Source organism: Littorina saxatilis, linkage group LG7 (genome assembly GCF_037325665.1).
Source record: "Littorina saxatilis isolate snail1 linkage group LG7, US_GU_Lsax_2.0, whole genome shotgun sequence".
Taxonomy (NCBI): domain Eukaryota; kingdom Metazoa; phylum Mollusca; class Gastropoda; order Littorinimorpha; family Littorinidae; genus Littorina; species Littorina saxatilis.
In genome coordinates this window covers 55,125,260-55,142,075 of record NC_090251.1, presented here as the reverse complement: position 1 = coordinate 55,142,075, position 16,816 = coordinate 55,125,260, and the positions used below count along the sequence as shown (strand labels likewise).

At 49.8% G+C, this 16,816-nt stretch overlaps 1 protein-coding gene and 1 non-coding gene across 2 annotated transcripts in view; both read right to left on the bottom strand.

Annotated features, from left to right (window-relative positions):
* Positions 1 to 16,816, bottom strand: part of LOC138970246 (uncharacterized) — a 50,164-nt gene that overhangs the window by 19,143 nt on the left and 14,205 nt on the right. Inside the window, exons 8-10 of the mRNA XM_070342743.1 lie at positions 16,309 to 16,480; positions 3,972 to 4,198; positions 2,210 to 2,425 (exon numbers count right to left, since the gene is read on the bottom strand). Of these exons, the coding sequence (XP_070198844.1) occupies positions 2,210 to 2,425; positions 3,972 to 4,198; positions 16,309 to 16,480 (615 nt within the window). The remainder of the gene's footprint in view (positions 1 to 2,209; positions 2,426 to 3,971; positions 4,199 to 16,308; positions 16,481 to 16,816) is intronic.
* Positions 11,648 to 11,766, bottom strand: LOC138972071 (5S ribosomal RNA). The gene has a single exon (XR_011457449.1). It is a non-coding gene; the product is annotated as a 5S ribosomal RNA (ribosomal RNA).

Genomic DNA, 16,816 nt, shown 5'->3' with positions numbered 1-16,816 from the left:
GAGATTTTCTATGGTTTCAGAAACATAAAATTGATCCTTTGACGAGATGTAATTAATTTTTTTGCAATTATAAAAGGGTAGGGTGCACACACACCCCTTGGTCCCTATTTGACACTGGTGACACAATGGAAAATGTGGCGTGGCCCCCCCCACACACCCCTTGGTCCCTATTTGACACTGGTGACACGATGGAAAATGTGGCGTGCCCCCCCCACACACCCCTTGGTCCCTATTTGACACTGGTGACACGATGGAAAATGTGGCGTGCCCCCCCCACACACCCCTTGGTCCCTATTTGACACTGGTGACACGATGAAAAATGTGGCGTGCCCCCCCCACACACCCCTTGGTCCCTATTTGACACTGGTGACACGATGGAAAATGTGGCGTGCCCCCCCCCCCCACACACCCCTTGGTCCCTATTTGACACTGGTGACACGATGGAAAATGTGGCGTGGGCCCCCCCCACACCCCTTGGTCCCTATTTGACACTGGTGACACGATGGAAAATGTGGCGTGGGCCCCCCCCCCCTCCCCCCCCCAAACCAAAACGACCCACTCAATTACAAACATCCAATATGAAAAAACAAGAACCAAAAAGCAAGCTTGCTGAAGAACAAGGATGGTAAGAAACAGGAACTCATCCTGGACGTGTACACAGAAATATCACAAAGCGTTAAAATTACACACAATAGTACCAGTATACATCAACAACATGAGACACATTCGAAAGAAATCCTACAATTATCTCCATACACGTCAGAGATTACAAGCACCTTAAAAGCACAGTCCTTTCTGTCAAAGCAGTTCTGCTCGCTGTCAGAGATTACAAGCACCTTAAAAGCACAGTCCTTTCTGTCAAAGCAGTTCTGCTCGCTGTCAGAGATTACAAGCACCTTAAAAGCACAGTCCTTTCTGTCAAAGCAGTTCTGCTCGCTGTCAGAGATTACAAGCACCTTAAAAGCACAGTCCTTTCTGTCAAAGCAGTTCTGCTCGCTGTCAGAGATTACAAGCACCTTAAAAGCACAGTCCTTTCTGTCAAAGCAGTTCTGCTCGCTGTCAGAGATTACAAGCACCTTAAAAGCACAGTCCTTTCTGTCAAAGCAGTTCTGCTCGCTGTCAGAGATTACAAGCACCTTAAAAGCACAGTCCTTTCTGTCAAAGCAGTTCTGCTCGCTGTCAAGCACAGTCCTTTCTGTCAAAGTCGTTCTGCTCGCTGTCAGAGATTACAAGCACCTTAAAAGCACAGTCCTTTCTGTCAAAGCAGTTCTGCTCGCTGTCAGAGATTACAAGCACCTTAAAAGCACAGTCCTTTCTGTCAAAGCAGTTCTGCTCGCTGTCAGAGATTACAAGCACCTTAAAAGCACAGTCCTTTCTGTCAAAGTCGTTCTGCTAGCTGTCAGAGATTGCAAGCACCTTAAAAGCACAGTCCTTTCTGTCAAAGTAGTTCTGCTTGCTGTCAAGCACAGTCCTTTCTGTCAAAGCAGTTCTGCTCGCTGTCAGAGATTACAAGCACCTTAAAAGCACAGTCCTTTCTGTCAAAGCAGTTCTGCTCGCTGTCAGAGATTACAAGCACCTTAAAAGCACAGTCCTTTCTGTCAAAGTAGTTCTGCTCGCTATGTCAGATCTGACTAGGCTGGTCGTTTTACATGGGATAAGACCATCCCTCCACATGGTCACATACCCAAAGTCAACTTCCCGACTACTTCATGTGCAGAGAAGAAATTTTCGTCCTGATCATCGTCTCGCTTGTGTCTTCCGAACAAGCTTTGGACAATTTGTCAGATAAGTTTATTTTCTGTATTATAAGTGTTCGTCGGTATCTCCGCTCTGCTGCGTCCAAGATCAGTCACCGAAACGTTTTGCTTTGTCTCGTCTCAATTAAACATTCCTATAACATACAGTCGAACCTGTCCAAAGAGACCACCCAAGGGACTGAGCAAAAGTGGTCTCTTTAGACAGGTGGTCTTTTTAGACAGGTGATTTATATAGTCGTAAAAAACGCCGGGGATCCTTATGGGTGGTCTTAATGGGTAGGTGGTCTTTATGGAGAGGTGGTCTTTATGGAGAGGTGGTCTTTATGGAGAGGTGGTCTCGAGGGCAGGTTCCACTGTACTTTTCTTGTTTTTTGATTTTGTCCTAATGAAGCCACTGGGCACAGGAAGGACTTGGCCTTTAAAGGAAAGCACCAATCAATCAAAGCACATACCTGCATCGGAGCCTGCTGTCCCACCAGTCTCAGGTTCTGGTTGGCGGGGATGACGGGCTGCAGCACCATGTTGTTGTTGTTGCCCGCGGTGGTCACCACCACTTGCTGCTGACCTGTGGCGGCGGTGGGCTGGCCGACCAAACGCAGCGACTGACCGCCACTCCCCGCCAGGAACTGCTGCAGCGGTATTTGCTGGGTGCCTAGCTGCTGGCGGAGCTGAAAACCAGGGATTTATTCTATTATTAATTATTGTTTGGTCTGACTTAAACAGACATACTACTGCTGTCTTTATAATTATGTGCGATGTCATGAACTATCAGCACAGCTGCTGGGGGAGCTGAAAACCAGGGATTTATTCTCTTAATTCTTTGGTCTGACAAACTACTGCTGTCTTTAAATGTGCTCTATCATGAACAGACTCAGACACGTGACATGTTAGGCATATCTGCGCAATCTCCAAACAACGTCACAACTGATTGGAAACTGGAAACCTGAGAATGACCTGCTTATCAAACCTAAATTAGCTGTGCAAGAAGCCTTCCCACAACTTGACTTTCACACACCCGAACCAAACAAACCAGAGGCAGTGAGAACAGGTGTAGCTCACCTGAGTGAACCAGACAGAGCAGGTGTAGCTCACCTGAGTGAACCAGACAGAGCAGGTGTAGCTCACCTGAGTGAACCAGACAGAGCAGGGGAAATATGCATGAGTGACGTCTAAACGTTTAGGCGGCGTGCAAACAGCGAGTGCCGCCAACCGCGAGATACACGGTATGCACGGGTGGCGACTACACGCTTGTACCACCGAAACTGGCGACTAAATTTAGACGTGCTCCGGAGGTCGTCTAAATGGTTTACACGCCGACTTCAGTGAACAGAATGGCCATTTTCATGGTTTTCCGCCATCAAAGTCGACGAATTTTTTCGCCGTAATCGTTTTTAGACAGAACCCAATAGTTGGAAGTGCTGGACTAAAAATTTATTTTTTTTTGCGAGATACACTTCCCTTGTCATATTATTTTAGAACCAACACCGATAAGATTAGCGAAGACATCTTTGATTCGTGTCAGAGCAAAGTAGCACTGAGTCTGACCCATATTTCACTGGTGCCGTTTTTTACTCTCAGCTTTTACGCGACAGGCACCCTCTTGCTCGTTTCATCTTTTGCGCCTCCATTTCTCCACGCTCTCCGTCCCACTGACCCATATTTCACTAGCACTGCTCTCCGTCTCTGAATAGTCGAACTCTCCGTGCGAGGAAGCGGGAGGATGTTATCGAATGACCCTAGCGCATGCGCAAAGGAAGGAATTCCTCGTTATAAAAATAGATTGACTGGTGACCTTGCTTTACACGGCAACTTGAAAGTCGGCGGTCTGGTCGTCACCCGTGCATACCGACTGAGCGCCTGCGGTAGGCGGCGACTTTCAAGTCATGACTTCGCTGAAGTCGGCGTGTACTTTCAACGTCACTCATACATAACACCCCAGGTGTAACTCACCTGAGTGAACCAGACAGAGCAGGTGTAACTTACCTGAGTGAACCAGACAGAGCAGGTGTAGCTCACCTGAGTGAACCAGACAGAGCAGGTGTAGCTCACCTGAGTGAACCAGACAGAGCAGGTGTAGCTCACCTGAGTGAACCAGACAGAGCAGGTGTAGCTCACCTGAGTGAACCAGACAGAGCAGGTGTAATTCACCTGAGTGAACCAGACAGAGCAGGTGTAACTCACCTGAGTGAACCAGACAGAACAGTTACAACTCACCTGAGTGGTGGAGGTGGCAGGCTGCAGCGTGGGCTGTTGCTGCAGCAGCTGCTGCTGACCGTTGACTGTGCGCAGAAAGATCTGACCCTGACCCAGAGGCTGGGTGGGCGCGGCCTGGACGTTGCCGCTGGACGTAGGCATGCGCTGGACAAGGACGTGACCTTGGGAGCCGCCCAGGTTGATGAGGTTGTAGCTGGGCTGCTGCTGTGACACTCCCCCGCTGTTGGCTGTGGGGTAACAAGACATGAGAATAAGTACTGTGGAACCCACATATAAAGACCCCACAATGCAACATTCCCTCCTTTTTAAGACCTTGTTTTCTTCCACTTTCTGTTCATAACCTCTATAAAATTACCCTCATCGTATGGGGCTGTTTGGCTATTTGACTCCCTCATTTTTAAGACCTTGTTTTCTTCCACTTTCTGTTCATAACCTCTATAAAATTACCCTCATCGTATGGGGCTGTTTGGCTATTTGACTCCCTCCTTTTTAAGACCTTGTTTTCTTCCACTTTCTGTTCATAACCTCTATAAAATTACCCTCATCGTATGGGGCTGTTTGGCTATTTGACTCCCTCCTTTTTAAGACCTTGTTTTCTTCCACTTTCTGTTCATAACCTCTATAAAATTACCCTCATCGTATGGGGCTGTTTGGCTATTTGACTCCCTCATTTTTCAGACCTTGTTTTCTTCCACTTTCTGTTCATAACCTCTATAAAATGACCCTCATCGTATGGGGCTGTTTGGCTATTTGACTCGCTCCTTTTTAAGACCTTGTTTTCTTCCACTTTCTGTTCATAACCTCTATAAAATTACCCTCATCGTATGGGGCTGTTTGGCTATTTGACTCCCTCATTTTTAAGACCTTGTTTTCTTCCACTTTCTGTTCATAACCTCTATAAAATCACCCTCATCGTATGGGGCTGTTTGGCTATTTGACTCCCTCATTTTTAAGACCTTGTTTTCTTCCACTTTCTGTTCATAACCTCTATAAAATGACCCTCATCGTATGGGGCTGTTTGGCTAATTGACTCCCTCCTTTTTAAGACCTTGTTTTCTTCCACTTTCTGTTCATAACCTCTATAAAATTACCCTCATCGTATGGGGCTGTTTGGCTATTTGACTCCCTCCTTTTTAAGACCTTGTTTTCTTCCACTTTCTGTTCATAACCTCTATAAAATTACCCTCATCGTATGGGGCTGTTTGGCTATTTGACTCCCTCATTTTTAAGACCTTGTTTTCTTCCACTTTCAGTTCATAACTTCTATAAAATGACCCTCATGGTATGGGGCTGTTTGGCTATTTGACTCCCTCATTTTTAAGACCTTGTTTTCTTCCACTTTCTGTTCATAACCTCTATAAAATGACCCTCATTGTATGGGGCTGTTTGGCTATTTGACTCCCTCCTTTTTAAGACCTTGTTTTCTTCCACTTTCTGTTCATAACCTCCATAAAATGACCCTCATCGTATGGGGCTGTTTGGCTATTTGACTCCCTCATTTTTAAGACCTTGTTTTCTTCCACTTTCTGTTCATAACTTCTATAAAATGACCCTCATCGTATGGGGCTGTTTGGCTATTTGACTCCCTCATTTTTAAGACCTTGTTTTCTTCCACTTTCTGTTCATAACCTCAATAAAATGACCCTCATTGTATGGGGCTGTTTGTAAGGCTTCTTTTTAAGCCTACTGTCTATATGATACTTACCGAGACAGTACTATTCTTGCACATTATCTATTATAGGCCGAAAAAAATTGGACAAAACGCTGAGTGGGTACAATTATCTCCCATAACCATGCGCCACCGTGGATCCCAAGCACTGTCCGAGTGCTTCCCCCTTACAGGATGTAGGTGGCGCGTCCTCTTTCTTTATGAGCTGCAGACCCTCAAAAAGCCCATAACATATCAAGAGGGGAGGCGGGAGGGAAACTCTAATAGTACTGTCTCGGTAAGTATCATATAGACAGTAGGCTTAAAAAGAAGCCTTACAGTCAATATAACACTTACCTCGACAGTACTATTCTTGCACAGAATACCAGAGTGGTGTGAGGGTGATATGTAGAGTATTAAACTCCTTAATCAAAATCACTTAAATCCAAGGATTAAGATACCCAGGCAATTTTCGAACAGTACTACCGTAAAAGAAAATATACCCAAGAAACAATACCTTAGACTGACGTGACCATGCTGGCAACCACTGCTGTGTGGTGAACTCAATGTCAAAGTCCAGGCCACTCAAAGCTTGAATACCACTGAGTCTACGGCAAGTGGCTAAAGCGATGAGGAACAATTAGTCTTAAAAATCAGCAACTTGATACTGATGCCTGCCAGGGGTTCAAACTCATTGCTACGCAGGAGTTTGAGGACCAGAAAGACATCCCCCTTGGGAAATGAAACCCGAGGTTTAGACACCGCTGCATTGCTAATACCCGAAAGGACATTAGCGATGAGGGAGGACCTGATCAAGTGTTCAGGTCTGCGACCAGTAGCGGCCGCAATCGTGGAAGCGATGGCAGATCTGTATCCAAGAAGAGTCTTAGAAGAAAGACTCTTCTTTTGATACACTTCCACCAGGAAGTTGGCCAAGTCCTGTGTTGAGGGATAAAGCGGCTTTATCCCCTTGGACAAGGCGAAGGTGGCCCAAGCTCTCCAGCGTAAGTCGTAGAGCTGATTAGTTGATCGCCTCTTAGCGTTCAAGGAAAACTCTACTGAACTCTTGTGCAATCCTAGTGCAAGCAGTTTGGAGCGCACAAGAGCCATGCGGTCAAGCACAGACTCTCTGGACGTGGATGAGGGAGGCATGATCGAGGCTGGAGCAGACCTCCCCCGTCCAGATCCAGAGGTAGAGGGTCTACGTGGGTGAGACCGCGAAGATCTGGAAACCACGGAGCTGTTGGCCAGTAAGGCGCGACCAAAATCAGTCTTGGTCGTTCCTGCAGATATTTTGCCAGCACCCTCGGAATCAGAGATGTCGGGGGATAGGCGTAAGCATCGAGGAGCCTCCACAAGAGAGTGAATGCGTCCAAGTGGAACGCATTCATGTCTCGAAAGGGGCTGACGTACCTGGGAAGCCGAGCGCTGAATCGAGTTGCGAACAGATCGATCAGAGGACGGTCCCACCTTGCCCACAGACGCTGTAGAACGTTGTGAGCGATGGTCCATTCTGTGGAGAGAACCTGATCGCCCCGACTGAGAATGTCGGCCAGGGCGTTCAGTTTCCCCGGAACGAACTGGACTGACATCCGGACCTGATTGGTCTGGCACCAGAGCAGAATCTCCTCCGCCAACAGGGAGAGGGACCGAGAATTGGTGCCCCCCTGGTGGCGAAGGTAAGCTAAGCATGTGGTGTTGTTGTCCCCGTTGAAAATCAGAGGGGCCAAGGACAGGCCGAATGGGAGGGCCCGAAACTCGAACACTGTGCCCTCCCAAACGAACCGGAGCAGATGTCGGTACCCCGGGGCCACCAGGATGTGGAAGTAAGCATCCTGGAGGTCCCAGACATGGCCCAATCGTTTGGCCGAATGGCCAACCGGACCGACGAAGGGGTTTCCATCTTGAACTTGCACCTGTGAAGGTACAAGTTCAAGGTGGAGAGGTCCAACACCGGCCTGAACCGGCCGTCCTTTTTGGGGACGGTGAACAGGCGGGAGCAGAACCCCGGAGAAGGCTGAGAAAGGGGGTAGACCGCCTTCTTCTCGACCAACGAGTTCACCTCGTCCTGAAGAGCCTGCCATCTGGCAGGGTCTCGAGGAGGGGGGAACGTCCAGGGTAGAGCGGACAATGGAGGTTGTGACGACAGCGGTAGAGAAAACCCCGACCACACCACCCTCAAGAAAAACTGGTTGGAGACCAGTCTGCCCCACGTGCCGCGGGCCCGAAAAAGGGAACCGACGGACGAAAGAGGGGCAACTTGAGGGGGCGTCAACGTAGGGCCGGGACTCACTGAAAATTCTGCTGGCGGGCAGGCGCAGGCTTGCGACCACCCCCCCTGGTGGTGCTGCTTCCCCTTACCTGTCTGAGCACCCTTCGTCTTGCTTGGGAACGCAACAGGCGCCTAAGAGGAGGAAGAAGGAGGCAGTGAAACTGGCTTCTTCTTCTTCTTCTTCTTCTGAGGCTGGGAGCTGGAGGTGACTGTAGCACTTCTCTTACTCCCCGCCGCCGTCGCCGAAGCAGCGAGGCCAACCATCAGAGAATCAGTGTTCCTCTGGCGTGTGGACTCCACTACAGAACGAACAGTGTCCGGATGAAAGAGGGAAGAAGGCTGAGGAAACGTGTTCCTCAGACTCTTCCTCATATCCGGAGGCACTATAGAAGTAGGCAGAAAATGATCACGGAACAGGGCCAATAAAGTGGACCCGTGTTCCAATGGCCAATTCTGCCGCAGACGTCACGCACGATCGCACGGCATGCAAAGCCCGATCCACTCGAACCGTGTCAAGGACCCGAGTGGAATCGGACTCTGCCCGATCGGGAGGGTCCAACAGTGTGGACAGCGTGCTCATCCATGTCAAGGCCTGTGATTGGGCCTCGACTGTGGAAGAAACGGTGGCCTCAAGATTGTGGAACGAAGCAGAGCTCAGTTCCACCTTCTTGACCGAAGGCACCTCCCCAACGAACACATCACCGTCAGCCCCACCCTAAACACTCGAAGTCTGGAAAGGGAGAGTTCGAGAGTCAAAGGGAAAAGGGAGGGACGAAACAGATTGGACACGAGGAAACAGTGGAGGTGCGCCTCCCGAAGGAAAGCATGGCACTGAACCCGCGTCCTCCCGAGGAACATAGGTCGCGTTTGCACGTGAATCTGTACTCCTCAGGCGATGTGCTGCCGCTTCCACCGTGGCACTAAGACTAGGGTGGAACGCGAATTGCCGGAGGCCGGATCGTTCATAAAACGAGCCGCCGGCAGACGCGGCGTGAGCCTCCCGCGCCCGGGCCGAAGCGGACTCAAAGGACGAGAGGGCGTCTCAGGGAAGGACGTCCTGAAACTGTTCAAACGTCCTTCTAGCTGTGCGAGGACGAGCCTCCTGCCTCTCGTCCTCAGACCCCGGGTCCACGTCCTGTGTGTCAACACTAGACGACAGACGCTTAAGAGAGGCATCCGTGACGTCAAGACGCCGCGTGATGTCTGTCATGTACTGTTGGAAAGTACGAAGCATAGCTTCGGAAGTTCCATCAGAAACCGGCAAGGGTAGAGGATCAGTGTTAACCTCAGGGCGACCCTGATCCTCCTCCCTATCGTCCTCCGACTCACTCTCCTCTTCACTTCCCAACAACTCCTCAAAAGCAGGAGTGTAGGGAGCTTGAGGGGGAAGAGCCGAAAGCGATGAAGCAGGCTGTGAAGAAACGCCCACAGAAGCAAGAGGCCGCGAAGACCCCTGCCCCAAAGACGAAACGTCTCCAGCAGCCGAAGGGGGAGAAAAACAACAACCCTGCGACTGTTGGGTCAGCCCAGCCAACGAACCCCCGCCATTTATAGACTGAACAGGAACCCATCGGGTCTGATCAGAAAAGAAATGGTCCGGTCCGGTCGGGGGTGCCGATCCGGTCCGGTAGGGTGGTCCGGTGTTCTGGTCCGGTGCCGTACCATCCGGAGGTCCCATTCTGCACCGAACCATCGTACCCACAGAAGTGTTCGGGTGGTTAGGTCCGGACGTGGACATACCGTACCATCCGGACCCGTAGGTCCGGTGGTCCGGTATGGTCCGGTTCGGTGCCAGACCATCCAGACCAACAGAGGTGGTCGGGTGGTCCGGCACCGGACTATCCGGACCCGTAGGTCCGGACCCGTAGGTCCGGTACCATCCGGAGGTCCTGTTGGGCACCGAACCATCCGTACGCACAGAAGTGTTCGGGTGGTTCGGTCCGGGCGTGGACGTACCGTACCATCCGGACCCGTAGGTCCGGTTCGGTGCCAGACCATCCGGACCAACAGAGGTGGTCGGGTGGTCCGGACCGGTCCGGTAGGGTGGTCCGGTGTTCCGGTCCGGTGTTCCGGTCCGGTGTTCCGGTCCGGTCCCGTACCATCCGGAGGTCCCGTTCGGCACCGAGGTCCCGTTCGGCACCGAACCATCCGTACCCACAGAAGTGTTCGGGTGGCTCGGTCCGGACGTGGACACACCGTACCATCCGGACCCGTAAGTCTGGTGGTCCGGTATGGTCCGGTTCGGTGCCAGACCACCCGGACCAACAGAGGTGGTCGGGTGGTCTGATCCGGACCGGACCACCGGTCCAGCACCGGACCATCCGGACCCGTAGGTCCGGTCCGGTCCGGTCCCGTACCATCCGGAGGTCCCGTTCGGCACCGAACCACCCGTACCCACAGAAGTGTTCGGGTGGCTCGGTCCGGACGTGGACATACCGTACCATCCGGACCCGTAGGTCCGGTTCGGTACCAGACCATCCGGACCAACAGAGGTGGTCGGGTGGTCCGGACCGATCCGGTAGGGTGGTCCGGTGTTCCGGTCCTGTGGTCCGGTCCCGTACCATCCGGAGGTCCCGTACGGCACCGACACAGAAGTGTTCGGGTGGTTCGGTCCGGACGTGGACCTACCGTACCATCCGGAACCGTAGGTCCGGTGGTCCGGTTCGGTGACAGACCATCCGGACCAACAGAGGTGGTCCGGTTCGGACCGGACCACTGGTCCGGTACCGGACCATCCGAACCCGTAGGTTCGGTCCGGTCCCGTACCATCCGGAGGTCCCGTTCGGTACCGAACCATCCGTACCCACAGAAGTGTTCGGGTACGGTGGCTCGGTCCGGACGTGGACATACCGTACCATCGTAGGTCCGGCATGGTCCGGTTCGGTGCCAGACCACCCGGACCAACAGAGGTGGTCGAGTGGTCCGGCCCCGACCGGACCACTGGTCCGGTACCGTACCATCCGGACCCGTAGGTCCGGTGGTCCGGTGTGTTCCGGTTCGGTGCCAGACCACCCAGACCAACAGAGGTGGTCGGGTGGTCCGGTCCCGACCGAACCACTGGTCCCGTACCGTACCATCCGGACCCGTAGGTCCGGGGGTCCGGCAAGGGCCAGAGGTACTGTCCCGCACCGGACCCTAAGGTCCGGTACGGTCCCGTACCATGGGTCCCGTCCGGACCAAACCCGGAGGTCAAGTCCAGTCGGGACCCGTGGGTCCGGTTCGATCCCGACCCGTAAGCCTGGAACGTTCCGGACCCTTGGTCCGGACCATCCGTCACCCGAACACCAGACGCTAAGGAATGGCGTGGGGTCAAGACGGTCCGGTCGGAGGTGTCGGTCTGAGCAACAGAAACAATGTTCCCGTCGCCCTGACCATTCGACAGAAGTACCACGTTCTGTCGAGCACCTCCACGTCCAGTAACTAGTCGGCCGGAGCGTTTCAAGAGGGACAGCCACCAGTCACACGGACGTCAGAGGGAACCGTAGTAGCAGTGGTCGTAGGCACGAAGCCTGAAACCCCTGCCCCCACAGGACCGCCCTGAACGGGGTCAATTCGCATCCCAACCCCAGCGGGGAGGGAATTCAGAGACCCCGTCATCTCCTCCGATCTCCCCCCCCAGGAGGCCGAAACTACTGTCGAAAGAGCAGCAGACGACCCAGCGAGGGAGTTCAGAGGAGGACCCGTGTCCCTCCTGGCTTCCACAGCGGTGGAAACCGAGGAGGGCACAGGAGAGGCACCGGAAAAGGAAGATTTTAATGCCAACTGCACCCGGTGTTCCCAGGCGGTCACCCATCCAAGTACTAACCGGGCCCGACGTTGCTTAACTTCGGTGGTCGGACGAGAACCGGTGTTTACAACGTGGTATGGCCGTTGGCTGTCAAAACCTGAGTCTCTCCAGTAGCCCCTAGATCGGATTCACCAACCCCCAAAGAGGGTTGGGAATCGACCTGCCCCCGGATTCGAGCCAGGGAGGAGAAGGAAACCTTCCCCCCAGGCTTGAAACCGGGAGGAGCTGAAGCCTGAGACTGAGGGCCGGACAACGGCGTCGAAGGGGGGGAAGCCTGTTCCACTGAAGGAGAAGGAGAAAGAAGCTTTTTCTTTCCCCTCGACCTTCCCCGAACCTTCGACGGCGCAGCCCCGCCCGAAGTCCCAGGCTCAAGCCCAGCCTGTTTGAGCAAGCTCGCATTGAGCTTGCTCAAACAGGCTTTCTCCGCCCTCCCTCGCCGCAAACGCAAAGCGTTTGGGGAGGGAGAGTCGGAGCGCCGAAAGGTCCCCTTCTCCGTGCGTAAAACATGACGCTGGGCGCCCGGAGAAGGGTTGCCCCCGGCAGACTCTGGTTCCGTAGAACCAGAGCCCAAAACAGGACGAGACATCCTACCTCGCCCTGTACGTACCCTTAAAGACCGAGAATTAACAAAATTCAAAGAAAATTTAGGTCAATACTCAAGTGAATGCGGCGAAACGAGAAGCAGACGACCGGTCACCACGAAGTAGGACGGGAGGCACGCCGAGTCCGCCACACAAAAAACGGAGGCACAAGTTGAAGGAAACACAACGTAGCCTCAAGCCAGAAGTGGAATAACACACAATAATCCAACAGGTGATAGTCCACACAGAAAAGAAGCCTCTTAGTCCAAAATAATCCGGGAGCGTAGCAGAAACACAGCCGGTCTGACACGCGCGAAAAAAGAAAGAGGACGCGCCACCTACATCCTGTAAGGGGGAAGCACTCGGACAGTGCTTGGGATCCACGGTGGCGCATGGTTATGGGAGATAATTGTACCCACTCAGCGTTTTGTCCAATTTTTTTCGGCCTATAATAGATAATGTGCAAGAATAGTACTGTCGAGGTAAGTGTTATATTGACTGGCTATTTGACTCCCTCCTTTTTAAGACCTTGTTTTCTTCCACTTTCTGTTCATAACCTCCATAAAATGACCCTCATCGTATGGGGCTGTTTGGCTATTTGACTCGCTCATTTTTAAGACCTTGTTTTCTTCCACTTTCTGTTCATAACCTCTATAAAATGACCCTCATCGTATGGGGCTGTTTGGCTATTTGACTCCCTCATTTTTAAGACCTTGTTTTCTTCCACTTTCTGTTCATAACCTCTATAAAATCACCCTCATCGTATGGGGCTGTTTGGCTATTTGACTCCCTCATTTTTAAGACCTTGTTTTCTTCCACTTTCTGTTTATAACCTCTATAAAATTACCCTCATCGTATGGGGCTGTTTGGCTATTTGACTCGCTCATTTTTAAGACCTTGTTTTCTTCCACTTTCTGTTCATAACCTCTATAAAATGACCCTCATCATATGGGGCTGTTTGGCTATTTGACTCGCTCATTTTTAAGACCTTGTTTTCTTCCACTTTCTGTTCATAACCTCTATAAAATGACCCTCATCGTATGGGGCTGTTTGGCTATTTGACTCCCTCATTTTTAAGACCTTGTTTTCTTCCACTTTCTGTTCATAACCTCTATAAAATCACCCTCATCGTATGGGGCTGTTTGGCTATTTGACTCCCTCATTTTTAAGACCTTGTTTTCTTCCACTTTCTGTTCATAACCTCTATAAAATGACCCTCATCGTATGGGGCTGTTTGGCTATTTGACTCCCTCATTTTTAAGACCTTGTTTTCTTCCACTTTCTGTTCATAACCTCTATAAAATGACCCTCATCGTATGGGGCTGTTTGGCTATTTGACTCGCTCATTTTTAAGACCTTGTTTTCTTCCACTTTCTGTTCATAACCTCTATAAAATTACCCTCATCGTATGGGGCTGTTTGGCTATTTGACTCCCTCATTTTTAAGACCTTGTTTTCTTCCACTTTCTGTTCATAACCTCTATAAAATGACCCTCATCGTATGGGGCTGTTTGGCTATTTGACTCCCTCATTTTTAAGACCTTGTTTTCTTCCACTTTCTGTTCATAACCTCTATAAAATGACCCTCATCGTATGGGGCTGTTTGGCTATTTGACTCGCTCATTTTTAAGACCTTGTTTTCTTCCACTTTCTGTTCATAACCTCTATAAAATGACCCTCATCGTATGGGGCTGTTTGGCTATTTGACTCGCTCATTTTTAAGACCTTGTTTTCTTCCACTTTCTGTTCATAACCTCTATAAAATTACCCTCATCGTATGGGGCTGTTTGGCTATTTGACTCCCTCATTTTTAAGACCTTGTTTTCTTCCACTTTCTGTTCATAACCTCTATAAAATTACCCTCATCGAATGGGGCTGTTTGGCTATTTGACTCCCTCATTTTTAAGACCTTGTTTTCTTCCACTTTCTGTTCATAACCTCTATAAAATGACCCTCATCGTATGGGGCTGTTTGGCTATTTGACTCCCTCATTTTTAAGACCTTGTTTTCTTCCACTTTCTGTTCATAACCTCTATAAAATGACCCTCATCGTATGGGGCTGTTTGGCTATTTGACTCGCTCATTTTTAAGACCTTGTTTTCTTCCACTTTCTGTTCATAACCTCTATAAAATTACCCTCATCGTATGGGGCTGTTTGGCTATTTGACTCGCTCATTTTTAAGACCTTGTTTTCTTCCACTTTCTGTTCATAACCTCTATAAAATTACCCTCATCGTATGGGGCTGTTTGGCTATTTGACTCCCTCATTTTTAAGACCTTGTTTTCTTCCACTTTCTGTTCATAACCTCTATAAAATGACCCTCATCAAATGGGGCTGTTTGGCTATTTGACTCCCTCATTTTTAAGACCTTGTTTTCTTCCACTTTCTGTTCATAACCTCTATAAAATGACCCTCATCGTATGGGGCTGTTTGGCTATTTGACTCCCTCATTTTTAAGACCTTGTTTTCTTCCACTTTCTGTTCATAACCTCTATAAAATGACCCTCATCGTATGGGGCTGTTTGGCTATTTGACTCCCTCCTTTTTAAGACCTTGTTTTCTCCCACTTTCTGTTCATAACCTCTATAAAATGACCCTCATCGTATGGGGCTGTTTGGCTATTTGACTCGCTCATTTTTAAGACCTTGTTTTCTTCCACTTTCTGTTCATAACCTCTATAAAATGACCCTCATCGTATGGGGCTGTTTGGCTATTTGACTCGCTCATTTTTAAGACCTTGTTTTCTTCCACTTTCTGTTCATAACCTCTATAAAATGACCCTCATCGTATGGGGCTGTTTGGCTATTTGACTCCCTCATTTTTAAGACCTTGTTTTCTTCCACTTTCTGTTCATAACCTCTATAAAATGACCCTCATCGTATGGGGCTGTTTGGCTATTTGACTCGCTCATTTTTAAGACCTTGTTTTCTTCCACTTTCTGTTCATAACCTCTATAAAATGACCCTCATCGTATGGGGCTGTTTGGCTATTTGACTCGCTCCTTTTTAAGACCTTGTTTTCTTCCACTTTCTGTTTATAACCTCTATAAAATTACCCTCATCGTATGGGGCTGTTTGGCTATTTGACTCCCTCCTTTTTAAGACCTTGTTTTCTTCCACTTTCTGTTCATAACCTCTATAAAATTACCCTCATCGTATGGGGCTGTTTGGCTATTTGACTCCCTCCTTTTTAAGACCTTGTTTTCTTCCACTTTCTGTTCATAACCTCTATAAAATGACCCTCATCGTATGGGGCTGTTTGGCTATTTGACTCCCTCATTTTTAAGACCTTGTTTTCTTCCACTTTCTGTTCATAACCTCTATAAAATGACCCTCATCGTATGGGGCTGTTTGGCTATTTGACTCGCTCCTTTTTAAGACCTTGTTTTCTTCCACTTTCTGTTCATAACCTCTATAAAATTACCCTCATCGTATGGGGCTGTTTGGCTATTTGACTCCCTCATTTTTAAGACCTTGTTTTCTTCCACTTTCTGTTCATAACCTCTATAAAATTACCCTCATCGTATGGGGCTGTTTGGCTATCTGACTCCCTCATTTTTAAGACCCGATTAGGAGGCCAATGTTTTTCCACCACGCCGCAGCACCGTCTGAACCCAGGACAAAGACTGTTGGTTCTTGGTCTTCCATGTCCCTTCAACCTGTGTGGCTATGTGGGACGGTTTTCTAGGGAAAACTGACTTTTCTCCTAAAAATGAGGGATCTCTTTCTTCTCCTGTATCATGGCCTGTAACCGTTTTTACCCAGCCATTTAGGCAGCCATACGCCGCTTTTGGGGGATGCATGCTTGGTATTTTTGTGTTTCTATAACCCAGAACTCTGACATGGATTAAATGATCTTTTCCGTGCGCACTTGGTGTGTTGCTTGCGTGTACTCACAAAGGTGCACAAAGGGGGATAAGGCAGTAGCAGATCAGCAAATACGTCGGATACCGGCGTCTTAATCACTAGATCACTGCACCTGTCTTAATGGAGGGATCAGAGGAGAGGCCTCAAGCCTGGAAGCTAAGTTGACTGGCTCCCACCACTCACCCAGGTTCACGTTGCCAGGCTGCTGGGCGATGACGGTTTGCTGTCCCAGCCCCACACCGGGCGCCATCTGGACAGCCTGACCGCCGGTCATCTGACTCAGGTTGGACAGGGTCAGCTGCTGGTTGTTGGGCTGGATCAGGATCTTGCCCTGCGGCGTCTGCAGGATCGTACCCTGTGAAGGAGAACGCAACATGTACACACTTACATCACAGTGGGTAGGATGTGTGCCGAAATGGCTGCGATCTGCTGGCCGATATGAATGCGTGATGTATTGTGTAAAAAAAATTCCATCTCACACGGCATAAATAAATCCCTGCATCTTGAATATGTGCGCAATATAAATTGCATAAAATAAAAAATAAACAAGAAGGGCAAAGCCCATACAACGCACATACTTGACCTTGACCTTTACATGACCTTGACCTTCAGGGTCAAGGTCAAATAACTAAACCTAGCAATGACATCATACACTAAGAACTGCTTTACACATTTTTCCTACCAAAATACA